This window comes from Peromyscus californicus, unplaced genomic scaffold (genome assembly GCF_007827085.1).
Source record: "Peromyscus californicus insignis strain IS unplaced genomic scaffold, ASM782708v3 Scaffold_13__1_contigs__length_99412109, whole genome shotgun sequence".
Classification (NCBI taxonomy): domain Eukaryota; kingdom Metazoa; phylum Chordata; class Mammalia; order Rodentia; family Cricetidae; genus Peromyscus; species Peromyscus californicus.
The window spans coordinates 98,161,127-98,177,799 of NW_026294424.1; the positions used below are offsets into that span (position 1 = coordinate 98,161,127).

Genomic DNA, 16,673 nt, shown 5'->3' on the forward strand with positions numbered 1-16,673 from the left:
GACAAAGCTTGCTTGGAGTCAGAGGGCGGAGCTGGCCACTAGTTGACCATAGAGGTCTGGAGGTCTGTACAGAGAGGAGACAGGAAGTGGTAAGGCACAACAGAGAGAGGATCTAGGCCTTTTGGTCAGAGGAATGAGAGAGGTGGGAAGCAACTGTGGCTGCTCTCCTGCTTCTCTGATCTTTCAGGTTTTTACCCTGATACCTGAGTCCTGACTTTTTATTAATAAAGATTAATTAGATTAATGCTTCATACAACAGAATGGTGGATACACCTAAAACTATTTCTTCTTCGTAACTTCCAATGTACTTTAAATGTTCTTGCTTAAAGAATGAATAACACGCCGGGCGGTGGTGGCGCACGCCTTTAATCCCAGCACCTGGGAGGCAGAGCCAGGCGGATCTCTGTGAGTTCGAGGCCAGCCTGGGCTACCAAGTGAGTTCCAGGAAAGGCGCAAAGCTACACAGAGAAACCCTGTCTCGAAAAACCAAAAAAAAAAAAAAAAAAAAAAAAAAAAAAAAAAAGAATGAATAACACTACAATTCTAAAACTCCATTTTTCCTAATAAGTCTTCAAAATGATAGAATTTCTAATTGAAGACTAAGATGTCAATAAAACTTAATCACAAAAATTGACCAAGGGAGGAGTGGTGGAATGCACCTGTAAATCCAACTGTCAGGAGGCAGGAGACTGCTAGCTCAGAGCTAACTCTTCTCAAAACAAACAGAAACAAGGTTCGAATTCTTGTTGTGAGATATATTTCAGTTTTAAGTAGATGTCCATATGGTAAGTAAATAAATGATGCACTTAGACATAAATTATAAGTACCCTAACCATATATATAATATAGTATAAATATATAAACCTGTGGGTAAAGGATTGGAAAACAATTTAAAAACGAACCCATGAACTTAAAAGTTAAAAACGGCTTTGGGTGAAATGTCTTTGAAGTTTTTATGTTTTAGATTTGGCTTAATGGATGAAAGAGTTGTTTAAACAACTATGTGATGAACTTTATAGAAAGTTTGACTTTGGTAATAATTCAAAAGTGCAGATTTAACCAAGCCGAGCTCTACAGATGAAAAGGAAAACAGAGGGGAGCCCTTTGGGTTTCCTTTCTGTTAACTCACGTCTGTTAAATGATCAGGTTAAACATATAGGCACACAACAAAATGACTTGGGTCAAATCACTATACACACCCAAGTTTCAAGGGCAGTGGCCGTCACAAGTCATAGGAGGGCAATCCTCTGCTGTCCCTTTAATTAAGGCAGTACTTGGAAAACTCAGTTGTTCCGTTTGTGTCTCAAATCAGATGGAATTCACCTTTACCGCGCTTGAATCCTGATAGCTCAGCACACTTGATAGGTAACTTAATCGTGTCTGGTGCAGATGAACACAAACTCAAATTAGCTACTGAAAGACTCCGCTTCTCAGAGTTAGCTGTGCTTTTCCACGTTTGTGCGAGAGCTGAGCTTCACCAACTGTCTGGCTGGAGGTGGCATTAAAAATTTAGTCAAAGAAACAAAGGCGTGCTGGGCGTCTCTTGTTACCCTTTCTACGGTTACCCCGGCAGACAAAAGGCATAGAGCCCACCTCATGAATAATGTGACATGGAATATTCACAATCCATTTTTAATGGCACCAAGTAATAACATTAAGAGAGATATTTGCAATCTTCAAATTTCACAGGGCAACTGGCACAGTAATTTGTTTTGATTCTAAACTGAGGGATATTGAGATAAGTATTTTCCCAATGCGGGGGGCGGGGGGGGGGGGTTCTGGGGAAGCACATAGTTAACATCAAAATTATAATTTCTAGGCTAAGCATCGTGGAACATGCCTGTTATCCCAGCTCCTTGAGGAGCTAAAGCAGAGGAATTGCCAGTTCAAGCTCAGCCTGTGTTACCTAGCAAGACCCTATCTCTCAAAGCAAACAAACAAAAACAGAGAGAGAGAGAGAACATCCCCTAACAGCATAAACATGGAAAATAACAAAAGTGCAGCAAATATTCCAAATGTCACCAGGCAAGATGAGGAGGAGACAGAACCCATAGGTTTCAATCAGTTCCACTCCCCTTCATTATAATTTTACTTTCCAATCAGGTTGGAACTAACAGACCAGTGTACACACTGACTTGTGAGCAAGATATCTTATCTTCATTCAGAAAGGACTTTACCTCCCCAGATACTGTGAAGCGAGTCCCCACCCTTGGACTCTTCATCACCCACAGTTTCTGAGAAGCTACCTTCTCAAACCTCATACAGGAGTAAACTTTGAATGAGAGTAAACCCATATGGAAAGACTTGATCTTGGAAAGCGAACAAGGATGGCCAAGGACTTAGATCCAGGAGGAGCAGCACCAAAGACCCTCGAACCCCCACTTAGAAAGTCTTGTGTGATTCCTGGCTGCAGGAGGAAGCAGGGGTCTTTCCATCACTGCTAAATGAAGGTCCATGGGACTTGTCCCCACTGCTGTGCCTCCAAACACATGCTGGGTACTCAGTTGACATGTGGGAAAATGAACGGAAATGGACAGTGTTGGTGGTTTCCCTGGACCACGTGGCCACATAGGCTGATGCTCTAGCTGGAAGATGTCAGAGCACAGGTAGTAGGGAAGGTCAGGACCTTATTCTGGTTTCAGTCTTTTAAAGGACCTACTACTGATGGGATAGAGACAGAATAACCCTCTGCTGGCTAGTTTTATGTCAACTTGACACAAGTGGGAGTTACCTCAGAGGAGGGAACCTCAGTGGAGAAAATGCCTTCATAAGATCCGGCTGTAGGCAAAGCCTGTGGTGCATTTTCTTAGTTGGTGATTGAAGGGGTATGTCTCAGCCCTAGGCTTGTTGTTCTAGGATCTATAAGAAGGCAGGCTGAACAAGCCATGATTGGGCAAGCCAGTAAGCAGCATTCCTCCGAGGCCTCTGCATCATCTCCTTCCTCAATGGAATATAGCTTGGGATATGTAAGCCAAATCAACAAATAAGCCCTTCCCTCCACAAGCTGCTTTTATTCATGGTGTTTCATCACAGCAATAGTAACCCTAAGACAAACCCAGATCCCCATTTCACTCTTCCTCACACATTTTAGGTTTGTAATTTGCCTTCGACACAGCAGTCAGCCAGTCAACCTTTATCTCTCTCTCCTCCCTCCTTTCTTCCCTCTCTCTCCCTCTCCTCTCCAGTCTCCATGGAATCTGAGTAGTCAGAATTAGATTGGTGTGGTATGACCACATCTATGTTTTATGGTCAAGGAAACTAGGAAGTGAAAACATTTGCCAAGTCACAGGATGCATCAGTTGACAGCAAGACTCAAACCTGGGCTGAAAAGATGGCTCTGAAGTTGGAGCGCCTGCTGCTCCTGCAGATCACCTGAGTTGGGCCCAGCACCCATGTCAGACAGTTTCACAGCTGCCTATAACTCCAGCCTCAAGGGCTCATCCTTTTCTGGCCACCTCGGGCACCTGCACACTCATGTACATACATTTATAACACACACAGAGACACACAAGAAAACATTTTTAAGACACTCATATCTAAATCAAAGGCCTATGATTTTTCATCTAGGAGCCTATGTCCTATTTTTTTTTTAAGTGAAATTCTCACAGGGAAGAACTGATGTCCCTATGAGAGTATCCAGTACTCTACATGGCTAGCAGTTGAGTTTTACACACCTTCTAAGTTTTAATTTAAAAATATAGTAGCCAAATGAAGTGGCACACACCTTTAATCCCAGCACTTAGGAGGCAGACAGATCTCTATGAGTTTACTATAGAGATATAGTGAGACCTTGTTTCAAAAAAAGAGAGAAAAGTTGATTGATTGATTGATTGATTATTGACTGACTGACTGACTGACTGACTGACTGATTGGAGGGCTGGAGAGCGAGCTCAGCAAGTTAGAATGCTTCCTGCTCTTCCAGAGGACATGAGTTTGGTTCTTAGCACACAAGTTTGGCAACTTACAACCTCTCATAACTACTCCAATCCTAGGAGATTCAATGCCCTCTCTAGCCTCAGTGGGCATGTACACTCATGTCTGCGTATCCATGCACAAACAATGACACACAATTTAAAATAATAAAAATAAATCTTCTTTTTAAAAGAAATAAGTATCTCTGAGGCATAAAGGAAAGGGAGAAATATGGAAACTGGAGCAACTGGTATTTACTCTTTGCTATTCCTCAGCAGTCCTCCAGTCCCAGCTTCCCCCCCAGGAAAAAAAATAACAACACCAGTGTTCTTCCCCTGAATTCCTGGCCTAAAGAAAGGCAATTTGTAATAGTCTTAATATTTTATTAAGTTAAAACAACATTCTAATAAATATGATCTAACATACATAATGCACTCAAGAAGATTTAGAAATATTTACAACCTTCTCAGTAGAAATGCTTTTTTCCTAGATGGTACACAGGAGCAGGGGCTGAGGTCGCAGCCTTTGCCCCACATCTACCAGCCCGGGCATCTTATAAAATATCCACTCAACAAAAACTGGATTTGCTCATGAATCTTTGAAATAACCCTCCAGTTGCTCTTTACACTTGAAAAGCTCCAAACGTGTCAAAAAGGAAGTCTGAATATTTGTGTGGCCTTTTCAGAACTCCCTTGGCGGAGAACACAGGCTGTAGCTACTCTGAGGTCCCACTGATAGATTTTGAGGGGCAGGGGCGTGACTTTAAAGATTTTGAGGGGCAGGGACGGTGACTTTAATCTCTGGCTCCCCAGTACCTGGCATGGCTCCTCACTCTGATAACTTGTGGTCAATAAACACTTGCTGAGTAAACGAAGGGCAGCTTGTCCCCAGGAACTGGCGCACAGTCCCACCTCCTCTGATGGAACCACAGAGGACCGCTGACTCCCTCTCCTCACCAAGTCCACCTTCTGACAAGCTTGATGGTGCATCTGGTGATCTCAAAGGAATACAGCCCCTTCCCTAAACCAGTGTCTGAAGAGAAGAAATGGTCAGCAGCCTCCCCAGAAGAGGAAGAATGTTCGTTCTTTCTACGTAAAGCATCAGGCAGTGTCCAAAGTTTAAGAGGTGATGCCTGCTTTTAGCAGCTGCCCAGACTTCTTTCCTGCCTGTGAGATAGGGCAGAAAAGGGAAGGACTGGGAGGTACAGATTACATTTGATCCCCATCTTCAGCTGTAGGGAAGCCCAACGCCCAGACAATTGCTGTGGTTCCCACTCTGGGCTGACCTTTGAAAAGGGAGTTCATCTCCTCCAGCAGCTTTGGGAAGGAAGGGGAAGGGGACTAGCCATAGTGAGCTTTGCACACTGGACTCGGGGCCTGAGAAGGGGCTGGAGGCAGGCAGGAAAGGCATCCTCTGCAGTAGTGTTCACAGCTGGCATTGCAGATGGCCAAGGGGCTCATTTGAGTCCATGCTGAGTCTCCCGGTGCCTCCTGAGGTCCACCTTCCTCTGGAAGCCCTTCCCACACAGGTCACAGCCAAAGGGCTTGAACCCCGTGTGCTTCCTGCTGTGAGTGATGAGGTTGGAGCTCTGACTGAATGCTTTGCCACACACCTGGCATTTGTGGGGCTTCTCACCTGCAGGGATGGAAGGACCAAGGGCAGGAAGTAAGAGCCTATGATAAAGCTGGGGGGACCCGTTGCTACCCACACGCTCTTGCTAGCAGCTGGCTAAAAACCTTCAAGACGTTGGAGGGTGATGGGCTGAAACGCGAACCAACTCCTGGCCTGCATCTTGGTACCCGTAAAACACGGGTACACCAGGTGGAAGGGAGACTTTTTGAGTGGAGGCTCCCAGCCAAAGCTCTCAAACGGTTTCCTGCTAAACGGAAACTGAGCAAAGGCCACGTGCCCTCCCCAGCTGAATCCGCCCCGGAGGACATGCCCGCCAGACTTTTAGAAGCACAGGGCCCCCAGCAGATGTTCGGCAGGAGGGTGGGAGGGGCTGCCCTACAGACCCTGTGACTGCTTTCGTCAGAGGAAGCTTTCAAATCTTAGTTTCCAAGTGGGTGTTGTTTTGTGTGGCCAATGAAGCTGTCTTCTTTCTCGCTCTTGAAGAACACAGTTTTGTCCAATGTCTTAACTTTCTAAAATCCACATGAGAGCCACAAATCATTTCTTACGGTTGTCTGTTCTATCTTTTACTTTCTTCCCTTTTTCGAGGTTTTAAATCACAGGATTCTCAATATACCAACAACTCTTCACTACAGATCAGTAGATAACAGGAGGGGAAATTTTAAAGATAGGTAAAAGGAAGAAAACCAACAGCTTTTGTCTTTCCCTGACTTCTGCACTGGTTAAAATTGGGGTAAATGAACACATTCCCAAATAGTCCTCTCATGGCTCCACGGTTGGGAGTTGGCCTTGGGATAAAACAAACAAACAAACAAAAGTGCCTGTCTGTCTGTCTGCTTGTTTTTAAGGAACTCCTCTGTGTTCTTCCCTCTCTCTTCATACTTGAGATTTCCTGATAAAGACTCACCCAACAAAACTTACTCTGTCCCTCTAAAGTCAAATATATTTGAGAGATGAATTCTAGCCATAATACAAATGTTTAATTAAAGGCTTAAATGTGCCATTCAGTCAAGATTCTAGTCGCATTTTGATGTGTCTTACATAACTAATAAATGGAATTTTTGGGCAAGGAGGCATGATCAAAGGGGATTTTTCCTGGGTTTTCTGATACAAGTGTCTACATTGTTCAGGAATGTTTACAAACATTGATTGTGGTTTCCTGGAAGGCACTGTGATATTTTATCTTTTATGCATTTATTTACTGTTTTTCTTTTAGGTTTTTCGAGACAGGGTTTCTCTGTATAACAATCCTGGCTGTTCTGGAACTTGCTTTGTAGATCAGGCTTGCCTTGAACTCACTGAGATCCACCTGCCTCTGTCTCCCAAGTACTGGGATAAAGGCGTGCACCACCACCGCCCAGCTGCTTACTGATATTTTTAAAATACAGGATACAACTATAAAGCCCTAGCTGGCCTACAGTTCATCATGCAGCCAGGGCTCGTCTCCATCTCCAGGGATCTGCCTGTTTCTTTACCTCCCATGTGCCACCACGCCCAGCTGTGATTTGATTTAAAGGAATGTTCATGTCCTTCAGTAAAGTCAGAAATATGGTCTCGTGTAACTGTCATGTTGACTATTACAGGAAACGTTCTTAGTGCAAGAGAATCATTTTAGCTCACAAGCTTCCACATTAAACGTGCCCATCTGCACCTGAAGTGTGAAGGAAGGAGGAGCCCAGGCCGAAAGCTAGAGCATTGAGATTTACTCAAACTGATTTTGATAGATCACTGGATGTCCAGACAATAAAAGGACCTCGTTTTACTGTATGGAGCAGCAGGAAAAGGCCAAAGGGAATAGACAATCTGAAACACTTGGGTATTTTTAAAGCACTATAATAGCTTAGGAATTGTCACCGTTAGGGAAGAAAATTGTTGATGTTTTGAAAAGAACAACAAATAACAGACGTTTCCCACATTAGCCAACACCCACAACTGAAAGTCTAATATAACAAGTCAAGACTATATACATTTGAGAGCTCAGACCAACAGACCTGGACTTGAGTCTCAGGTGACCCTGGATAAGTTATACGATCCTTCAGTGCCTTGATTTCCTCATCTCTAAAATGGGGCTAAAGAACAGTTCCTGTCTCTTGGAGTTGTCAACACAGACTTAGCAGAAAGCTTGCAGCATTTGCCTTTCTTTTTCTACCCAAACAAAGCAAGCTCTTATAAAAATGACGTGTCGATGCCGCACATGAGTCCCAATAGCTCTGGTAAACATTGACAGTGACCTTCTGGGAGCGCTTGATGCAGCAAAGCTGTTAACATTAACACAGAGGAAGATACTCCTTCAGACCCAATGCCAAACCAAGGTCCCTCTGGCGGGGGGGGGGGGGGGGGGGGGGGGGGGGGGGGGGGGGACCTCATCTACCACTCGCTGGAGCCAGAATATCAGAGGGTAGCCTCCAAGCATCTCCTACAAGCCCAGGCCCTTCTTGTCACCTGTGTGGATGAAGGTGTGCTTCTTCATGTCTGACTTCTGGTGGAACCTCTTGCCACAGTACTGACAGGGGTAGGGCCGGGTGTCCGAGTGAATGAGCAGGTGTGTGGACAGCGTGGACGACCTCTTGAAGCTCTTGCCACAGATCTTACAGTCAAAGCTTCGTTCCTGCAGAGGGGAAGGAAGGGAGAGGAGAGATGCACTGCCCTTTCTGCAGCAAGGACAAACCCTTCAAAGCCAGGAGTCCTCTGATTCTCCCTCCCTCCATTTAGTTTCAATCTCCACCCATCCTTCAACACCTACTTATTAACATGTTTTCTACCAAAACACTTTTCAGCCACAGCCCTCCACACCCCAGGGCAAAGGCATAGCTCCACCCTGCATTTTTGACACCCATTGGCAGATTTCTTCACCTTCCTCAGCAGGACCTTAAGCCACTGAAGATGCCCCCCCCAGTCACTGTGGGTTTTAGAGGAGATGGCCTGTTGTCACAGACACTTGGGCAGTATTTTTCTTGTCTTTAATCACCATACGCGCATCCGTCAAGGACCTCGCGCGCTACATGATTCTCCAGTGCCTGAAGCTTTGAATTTAGGCAACAGTTACTTATAAACGAACGAATGAACGACTAACACGCACACTGGATGTTGTATGTGAGCAGAGACCCTTCCTTGCCAGTCAGGGAGGATGATGAGGACATAAACAGTAAAGCCAATGCATGAGCAGCAAACGGCGGTGCAGCAATCCTTCCTCGTGCCCAACAGAACTCCACCGCTGGAGGCTCACAGCGGTGGGACACCACGGTCTAAGATTGCTGCAACCCCGGCCCTGTATCACCCAAGTTTCTCTGGGCACCTACATCCGGGAAAGCAGAAGGGGCAGCAGAGGAGTCCGGAGGCGATGGGAACGTGGCTGAAAGGTCCCCACGGCAGCGTTCAGGCCTCCAGCGCCCAGCTTACCTGGGAGTGCACGGCCTTGTGCTGCTCCAGGCTCACCGCGTGCCCGAAGGTCTTGCCGCACATCTCGCACGCAAATGGTCTCGTGCCGCTGTGGGACCGGCGCACGTGCACCTCCAGCCCGTGCGGTGTGGAGAACACCTGGGGGCGAGTGGGGCCAGGGAGAAGGCCGCTGAGGGGGGTCTCGGGGTGTGGACGCCGGAGGGTCACGGGCTGGGGGCGCAGGCGCAGGGCTGACGAGGCCAGGCGCGCGGGAGCCTCACCTTGCTGCATTTGATGCATTTGTAGGAGCCGCCGCCCAGCAGCAGGCGGGTGCACAGCAGCTCCGACTCCACCTTGACGCCCACGCTCTTGTCTGCGTGGATCTCGTGGCCGCGATCTTGGTACAGCCGGCCGGCTGCTGCGCTCGGCCGTTCGTACACCCCGGCCGCCGCCGCAGGCCCGAAGTCTCCGTAGAGCCCCAGGCCCGCGCCGCTGGTGGCTCCTCCTGCGCCGCCGCAGCTCCCGGGTGGCCCCGCACCGGCTCCGCCCGCGGCCGGCTCCGGGCTGTACAGCGAGGCCGGGTGTCCCGGCTCGGCGGCGGCGCTGCGCTCGCAGAAGAGGCTCAGGCCGGCGCTGCGCTCCAGGGCGGGGCACTGCCGGTAGCTCTGCACCAGGTGCCGCAGGTCCGACCCCGCAAGGCCGCTCCACGCGTAGGGCTTGAAAGGCAGGGTGTAGGACTGAGCTTCGTCCAGGGACCGGCACAGCGACTTCTCAGAGGCTGCGGAGGCACAGGAGGCCGTGGGGTCAGGTTCGAGGCTGCTGGGCGGAGCCCGCACTGTGTGGTCAGGCTGCTAGATGGTTAGAACGCTAAGCATCCCGGGACACCCTGGGTGAAACTCAGGTAGGCCCCGCAGGGCTTCCCGGGCCAGTGGCAGGGCAGCAAAGTGATGCTTAAAATGACATAGGGTGAGAAGATCGGTAAATTCGATGTGACGATGTCTGGCTGGACCCCCATCCCCCAGCACCTGTCAGTCCTGTTGGGAAAGACTGGAACTTAGGCCTAGGGTCCTGCTTCTAGATCCCTTCAAGTCGCCACTCAGTCCTTTTTTCTTTTTTGCGATAAATTATGAAGAAGGGGGAAAAAAAAACAACATCTTGGGCCGAGGCTGTCTAGAAGTATCAGACCGAACAAACTAGAATGGCTTAAGCTCTCAAAGCAGTGAAGTTGTTTAATGTGGCTAGAAGGGGCAGCGGGCAAGGCTCCAAGTACGCCCATCCCTGATAAATTTCTGATTAAAAAAAAATATTTTAGTTAAGAGAACTGTAGAACTTACTTCAGGAGAACTCCCGTCCCCCCGCCCCCCACACGTGAATTTTGCTAAAACTGGATACTGGATGAATATGAGTAAATCACCCGCACACTCCACTCCGGGTTGCGGGACCGCTGGTCACACGCTGCCAGGAAGAACCCTTTGCTTGCGGGGATGGATGAGCTGTCTTTTATAACCAGTACCATAACCTGAAAATAACCAACCCTTGGCAGGATTTGGATTGATCTGCTCCTTTCTTACTCTTACCCGGACCCGAGATACTCCTACTCAACCCTAGTCTCGTGGTTTTCAGGAAGCTCAGTTGCTCCCTGGAAATGAACCCGTGTATGCTGGCCCCTTCTGGGACTTTTTAAGCAGAAAGGGGGGGGGGGGGCGGAATGAAACTTTCAAAACAGAGCCAACGAGCTGAGATTTTCCTCAGCAACCTCGCTCTCCAGTGTGGCACCCAGCTCTGTCCGGCTCAGACTGCCCAGGTGTCCTGTTTGAGGTTATTCGCGTCTGCGTCCTGGATTCTGGGCTCTGACACTTTCTAAACAATGAATTCTGGTCAGAAAAAGAAATGCCAGCCAGACGAGAGGACTGGCTCTTTGGTCGCACCTGTCAGCTCCAGGCAAACGAATTAAGCGCCAGCCTGGAGCCAACAGCCTTGGGAGGAAGCAGAGGACACTTAGGGCGAGCTGTCCAGGGCAGAGAGGCTGGAAGCCCCCGCCCCCGGACCCCACAAACGGGTCCTTACCCGGAGACACCGAGGGAGAAGGAGGCCTCCAGAAGTCCTCGAACTCGGAGCCCGGGTCACACACGCTGCCCTCGCAGCTGTTGGGGGACGCGGAGGCTTTGTCGTGAGCTTCGGTTAGCTGAGAGTCGGGGGACGAACGGTCTCGGGGCTCCACCTTCGCTTGGCCTGCGTTCACAGGGTCGTCTGCGGAGAGGAGTCGGGAGAGGAGTCAACCCACTGCGGGGCCCGCGTCCTCCTCTGTCCACTCAGACCCAGCCGGGAGCCCTCCCGGGTTCAAGGGCCGGCTGTGAGAGGCAGGGGCGTCTCTGGCAGGCTCGGCAGAACCCCCGGAGCACCGGGACACAAACAAACAAACAAGCACCCGGGGGGCGTTGGGGTAGCCTCCCCTGGTTCCTGGAAGCGAGGTGGCTTGCAGCAGAGTCGGCGTCCCTGGCAGCTGCCCCTCCCGGCCCTGCGCGCCTCGCACCTGCTCTGCCGGGCGCGGGCACGGTCTCCAGACGGAGGGAGTAGTCTGGCCCGGGGGAACGCGGTTGGTGGTAGCTGTGCGCCTTCTTGCTCTTGACCAGGAAGGAGCGCGGCATGGTGGCCGGCCGCTCGATGAGCGTTTGGACCCTCGGTCAGCCTGAGGTTGCTCCAAGTTCTGAGAGGAGGGGAGGACCGGTGGAGATGCGGGTCGGCACGGATGGCGGCTGTAGACCGCACCCAGGCCAAGGGAGAGCGCGGGCCAGGCAGAAGAGAGGGAGGCCCGCGGGAGGAGGGGCTTGGCCCCCGGGCGCCGTGCTCACCAGGTGGCACTCGGACAGGTGGCGCGAGTCCGGGCCTCCGCTGCCACTGCCACGGCTCAGTGGTAAAACCTGTCCCCGGGCTCTGGCTCGGGTCCCTTTGCTGGGCCCTGCCCACGCCCCAGCCCCTCCCCTTCCCTAGCAGAGCTCTCCCATCACTCTCCAGAGAGCGGTAGTCCACAACTGGTCCGTTATCCCAACGCAGCCCTGCAATGCCCGCCAGGTCCCTTCGGGGCTGCGGAGAGCGCCTGGGACTCGTTGGGTTAGTTTAGTTTAGGCGGTAAGGTTGCTTCAGTGGTTGGCACCCGGAAGCCGCGTGGAGCCAAGACCTCCAAGAGCCCCGGGACAAACAGAAGCGAAAGAGGGGCGTACTAGGCAGGACCGAAGGACTGCGTGCAGCTGAGGCTGGAGGAGAGAGGCAGGAAGCCAGGGGGACAGGAAAGTGAGGGGGGTGGCAAAGGACCGACACTTGCCCCAGGAGAAACGCCCACTGGAAAAAGTTAGCCTCAAAACCAGCGGTGGTGCGGGCACTGGCCAGGGGAGCGACCGCTGTGAAGCTTCCCAGACCCCGTAGGCCTCGCCTGGGCAACTGTGTCCCGGGGAAGAAGCATTTTTCGATCTGCTCACCAGTTATCTTGTCCTAGGGAAGTTGAGTCTGAACTGCGTGCGCACAGACTGCCAATCTTGCGGCGCCCCAAATCCGTAGAGCAATCAACGGTTTAGGGAGCCAGCAAGATGAAACCGGAGCGCGCACGAGCGAGCCGTGGCCAGGAGGCCGGGGTCCTCGAGCCAGCACGACCGAGAGCTGGCGTCGCTCTCATTAACCCCCAATCACTTCACCTAATCTCGGGTCGAAACTTGAGCCCGGGCGGGAGGCGGGGCTGCCACTGCGTCCCAGCTCCAGGTCCGCTCCGGGGGCCCGACCCCGAGGAGGCCTCAGTTAAACGAATCTGCGTGTCTCCAAGGTCCAAGGCGATGGGGGGTCGATTCCCAAGCCCGCCTGGACGGCGGCGGCGGCGGGCTGAGAGACCAGGGCACGGGGAAGTCCAGGCTGATGTACGCCTCTGGTCCTTGGGCTTCGTGCGGTTTAGACGGCGGAACCGGAGCCGCTCCGCTCCCACGGCATGGTACAGAACACTCCTGACATCCCCACTCATAAGGAGTCTAGGGATCCCCGCTCCAGACCCCCAACCCTAGTGTGTGGCCTTCCCCGAGGAGTGGGGAGAAAAGTATGCTGGGAATTGCTGCTAGAGACCCAGACTCCGGAGGACCTGGGGCCAGCCTGTCACACTCCTCGGTCAGGTTCCACGCCCGGGCTCTGCCGCTTCAGATTTTCCTGCACCCCCTTGACTGACTGTACAGCCAGACGCTCCAACCAAAGGGCCGTTCTCAGAGCAAAGCATGAAGAGGGGAAACGGAGCGGGGGTCCCGGGGCCTCGGCGACGCTCAGGCCCGCGCTGGCCAGGCACAAGACCCGTGGGAAGCAGAAGGGCTGTGTGATCCCGCGCTGGGTCTGCGCGTCAGCAACCACGCAGGACACGGCAGACACGTCCCCGCTCCAGCCACAAAACTACGCCCCTCTAGCACCCTGGAGGGCTTTGCTGGTTCCGGGTAGGAGGGGTAGGGGGATGGCGAGGCCCAAGGCCCAGCGCGTGGGAAGGCAACCTCGTGCGGCAGCTGGCGTCCAGGGGGCGGGGCGGCACGGTCCTGGCACCGCGGCCCGCCAGGCTTCCCCTGGTCATCTGAGGCCGGGAGTTAGGGACCTGAAGGCAAGGCGCTCAGGAGCCGGCGTCCAGAGCCCAGCTGCCGCCACATGCCCACCAGATGGTTCCTTCCCACGTGGACCCTACTCCCCGACCTGGCCTCCAGACCGTGTGCCCCTATCCCGGATCTTTCCCTCCACCAGTTTGGAGAGAAAACCCAGCCCCCGGAGCTCTGCAGCAGGTGGGGACCCGCCAGCGCCCTCGGGACGTCCCCGAAGTGTACCAGTCCACCCCCGCCTGGGCGGGAGGCACAGCAGTTCAGTAAACCTACCTGCGGGGTCAGGGCGCGGGCACCGGCTCCGAGAGTGTGCAAACTGAATCTTGCTTTCGGGAGAGACTGATCTGTCTTGTTGACTTTTTTTTTTTTTTTAATCTCCTTCCGAGCTCAGCCCCCAAAACCACAAACTTCACTTCCTGAGCGTTAGAGGCGCTCGCTAGCCCTCCCAGACCAATCCCCATCCCCCAGTGGGGCGACGGGCCACGAGCCTCCTTTGCGCAAGGGGTCAGGAGGCGACAGGGGGGAGTCATTCTTGCGGCGAGCTTCCTGGGCACCCCTGAGCAGCCCTCCCCGTTTGCTTGTCTGTGGGGCCAGGGGTAATCTATGGAGGACCCGAGAGGTCTGAGTACCCAGCACTAGAAATAACTAGAAAGAAAATCGAAGTATTCTTGGCTCCTGGAGACTTCCGCAGCGAGAAGTCACAGATTCAGGACACAGATTGACGGGAGCGGAGGGCGCGCACTGGGCCTCCCTGGCCCTCTGGCTGTGGGCACCCCAACCCTGTCGCCTGCTTGGGCAGCGTCGCCCCCGGATCGCGGCCGTGAATCACCGGACCCCGGTGCCGCCGGCCTGGAGCCCGGCTGGTGGCCACCGCGTCCGCAGAGCGAAACCTGCGCCGCGCCCCGAAATAGCTTGTTATGGAAACACTTGAGGATAAATACGCCCAACGAAGCTGAAAATACCTTGACACCCAATCCCAGAGGTTTGCTCATTTCCCTTCGGATTTAGGTAACGGTTAAATTTGGAAGAGGTGGGCGAGCGCCGAGCCCGGCGAAGAAGGGCCGGGCTGGCGGCGCGTCCCGCGGGCGCCGGTGGCATCGGTGGGCGCGTCCTCCCTGCCCCGGCCCCCGCCTGGCGCGAGCTTCCGGTGGTCGGAGCTGCGAAATTAAAGGCGGTGCGGGGGCCGGCGCGCTGGGGGCCGCGGCTCGCCTGAGCCCTCCCTGCCGGGCCCAGGCTGGAGGGGGGGAGACTTGATTTGGCTCCTGAGGCCGCAGCCTGGGGGACACTGTCCTGAAAGGACTGCCCTGAAGGTGATTGCAAAGTGAGGGCTTCAGAATAATGTCAATGGAAGCGTGGAATTAATTAACACTATTGATAGCGTGTGTGTGTCGGGGGGATGCTTGAACTTCACTCTTCTGAAAGTAAAAACAAAAAACAAAAAAACACAGCCACTTGAGACTGTATGTTATGTTGTGTAGTAGGATGTGCACAGTGCATACTCGGTGCCTTCACCCTCTCCTCTCTTTGCAGAGGTGAAGCCGCTGAGTGCTCCATACTCTTCCAAGTGAGTTGGGCTGGGTTTTGGGTGCTATTTTGTGCACTATAATTCTGCAGTGAGACACTGGAGGGCCAGAGATGCCCCGCAGATCTTGAAAAAAAAAAAACAACCAAAATATGTTCACGCGTTTGTCTTGTTGGTTCTTTGAGAACGAAGCTCTGGGATTTGCACTTGCCAAGGACGTGACCATGAACTAACCCTGTTCTATAACTATCATGTTTTAGATTAATCCAAAATTGTTATAAGGAAAAAAAGCCCTTTTCATAGGAAAAAAGGTGATATTTTTCACTGTAAAATGTGGAAAACATTTGGTTAGCATAGAGCATTGCTTTCCGTGTTTTAACCAACTGGGCATCTTATCTACCTCCTGGGCCTGTATCATTGCTATCTACTAGGACACACATCCTGTCTGCTAAGCTGCCCTCAGGTACAGGATACTCAACACACCCTTTCTTTATAGATGAATGCAGAGGTATGCTAGCTTAGAAGGGCCACACATACTGAATTAGATAAAAGGAAAGCAGGGGTATTTTATTAATAATTTATTTATTGCGTGCTTTGTCTTGTCCTGTTGTGAATATCTCAGAGCAGTTCCAAAGCAAATCTTTCCCTTGTTATCTCATATTACTTTTGACAATGGAAAAATCAACATTTTAGAAGAAAATGACAAATGTGACAAAATTGAATTTGTTATTAACCAAATTACCAAAAAAAAAATGTGAAACTGTTTTTTCATAGAAGCAAGCGCAAAGTCAGATTTTCCCACCCAGGCTCTATGACCAGTCAGCAGTTTGGTTAAGTACTGCTGGAGGATCCAGGAAGGCACACTAGCACCTCAAGCAACACTGAAGCCATTCCTTTGACTAACCTGGGTGGTCTTATTTTCCATTTGCTGTCAGTAGCTTCTTGGGATTTCTGACTTGGCAAATAAAACTGGGAGCTGGGGCAGGGGTTCTCTGGAGCTGGTAGGAGGCAGGTGGCATTGAATCACCTGCATAGTTGTATGATTAATCTAAATATACACATTAAAGCAGTTAACATGTGAGGAAAGGATGCCTCTGAGGTGTATGTGTTGAGAAAGGACACCCACACTTGGGGAGCAGAGGAGGGAGGCAAGGAGAAGGGACCCAGAGAGATGAAGGGTTTCCTGGGAGCCAGACCTGTCTGTGATGTTACAATGTTACAATCACCTCTTGTTTATTTTATACTAAACTGAAGGTTAAGAAAGTATCAATCTGCCACGAGCTTCACACACACACACACACACACACACACACACACACACACACACACACACACACACACACGGGGTGGGGGAGGGGGAGAAGGAGCTAGTGGGCTAGAAGGAATCCTTCCCTTCATCTTCCTTCAGAAACAGAGATCTGATGGAGAACAAAAGGCACTTGAAAAAAAAATACATTTACTATTTTTTCAAGCAATTTACTGACTTTTTACAAAGTAACATTAATAATGTGCCTGTAGATGCCTAATGCCAAATGATTTCGTCTTCCAAACATTTCAGGCGTCTGGCCAGACTACTGTTTGTCTGAAGGAACATCTCATATATCTATTGGTAATAAAGA

The 16,673-nt window shown here is 51.3% G+C and overlaps 1 protein-coding gene across 1 annotated transcript; it reads right to left on the minus strand.

Annotated features, from left to right (window-relative positions):
• Positions 1–5,368: 5,368 nt before the first annotated feature.
• Gfi1 (growth factor independent 1 transcriptional repressor) lies at positions 5,369–13,586 on the minus strand. The gene is given in 9 exon segments (XM_052735849.1): positions 5,369–5,547; positions 7,987–8,152; positions 8,944–9,081; positions 9,204–9,700; positions 10,990–11,172; positions 11,456–11,601; positions 12,612–12,911; positions 13,061–13,284; positions 13,437–13,586. Coding segments are annotated over 9 exon segments (1,983 nt in total).
• Positions 13,587–16,673: the final 3,087 nt, after the last annotated feature.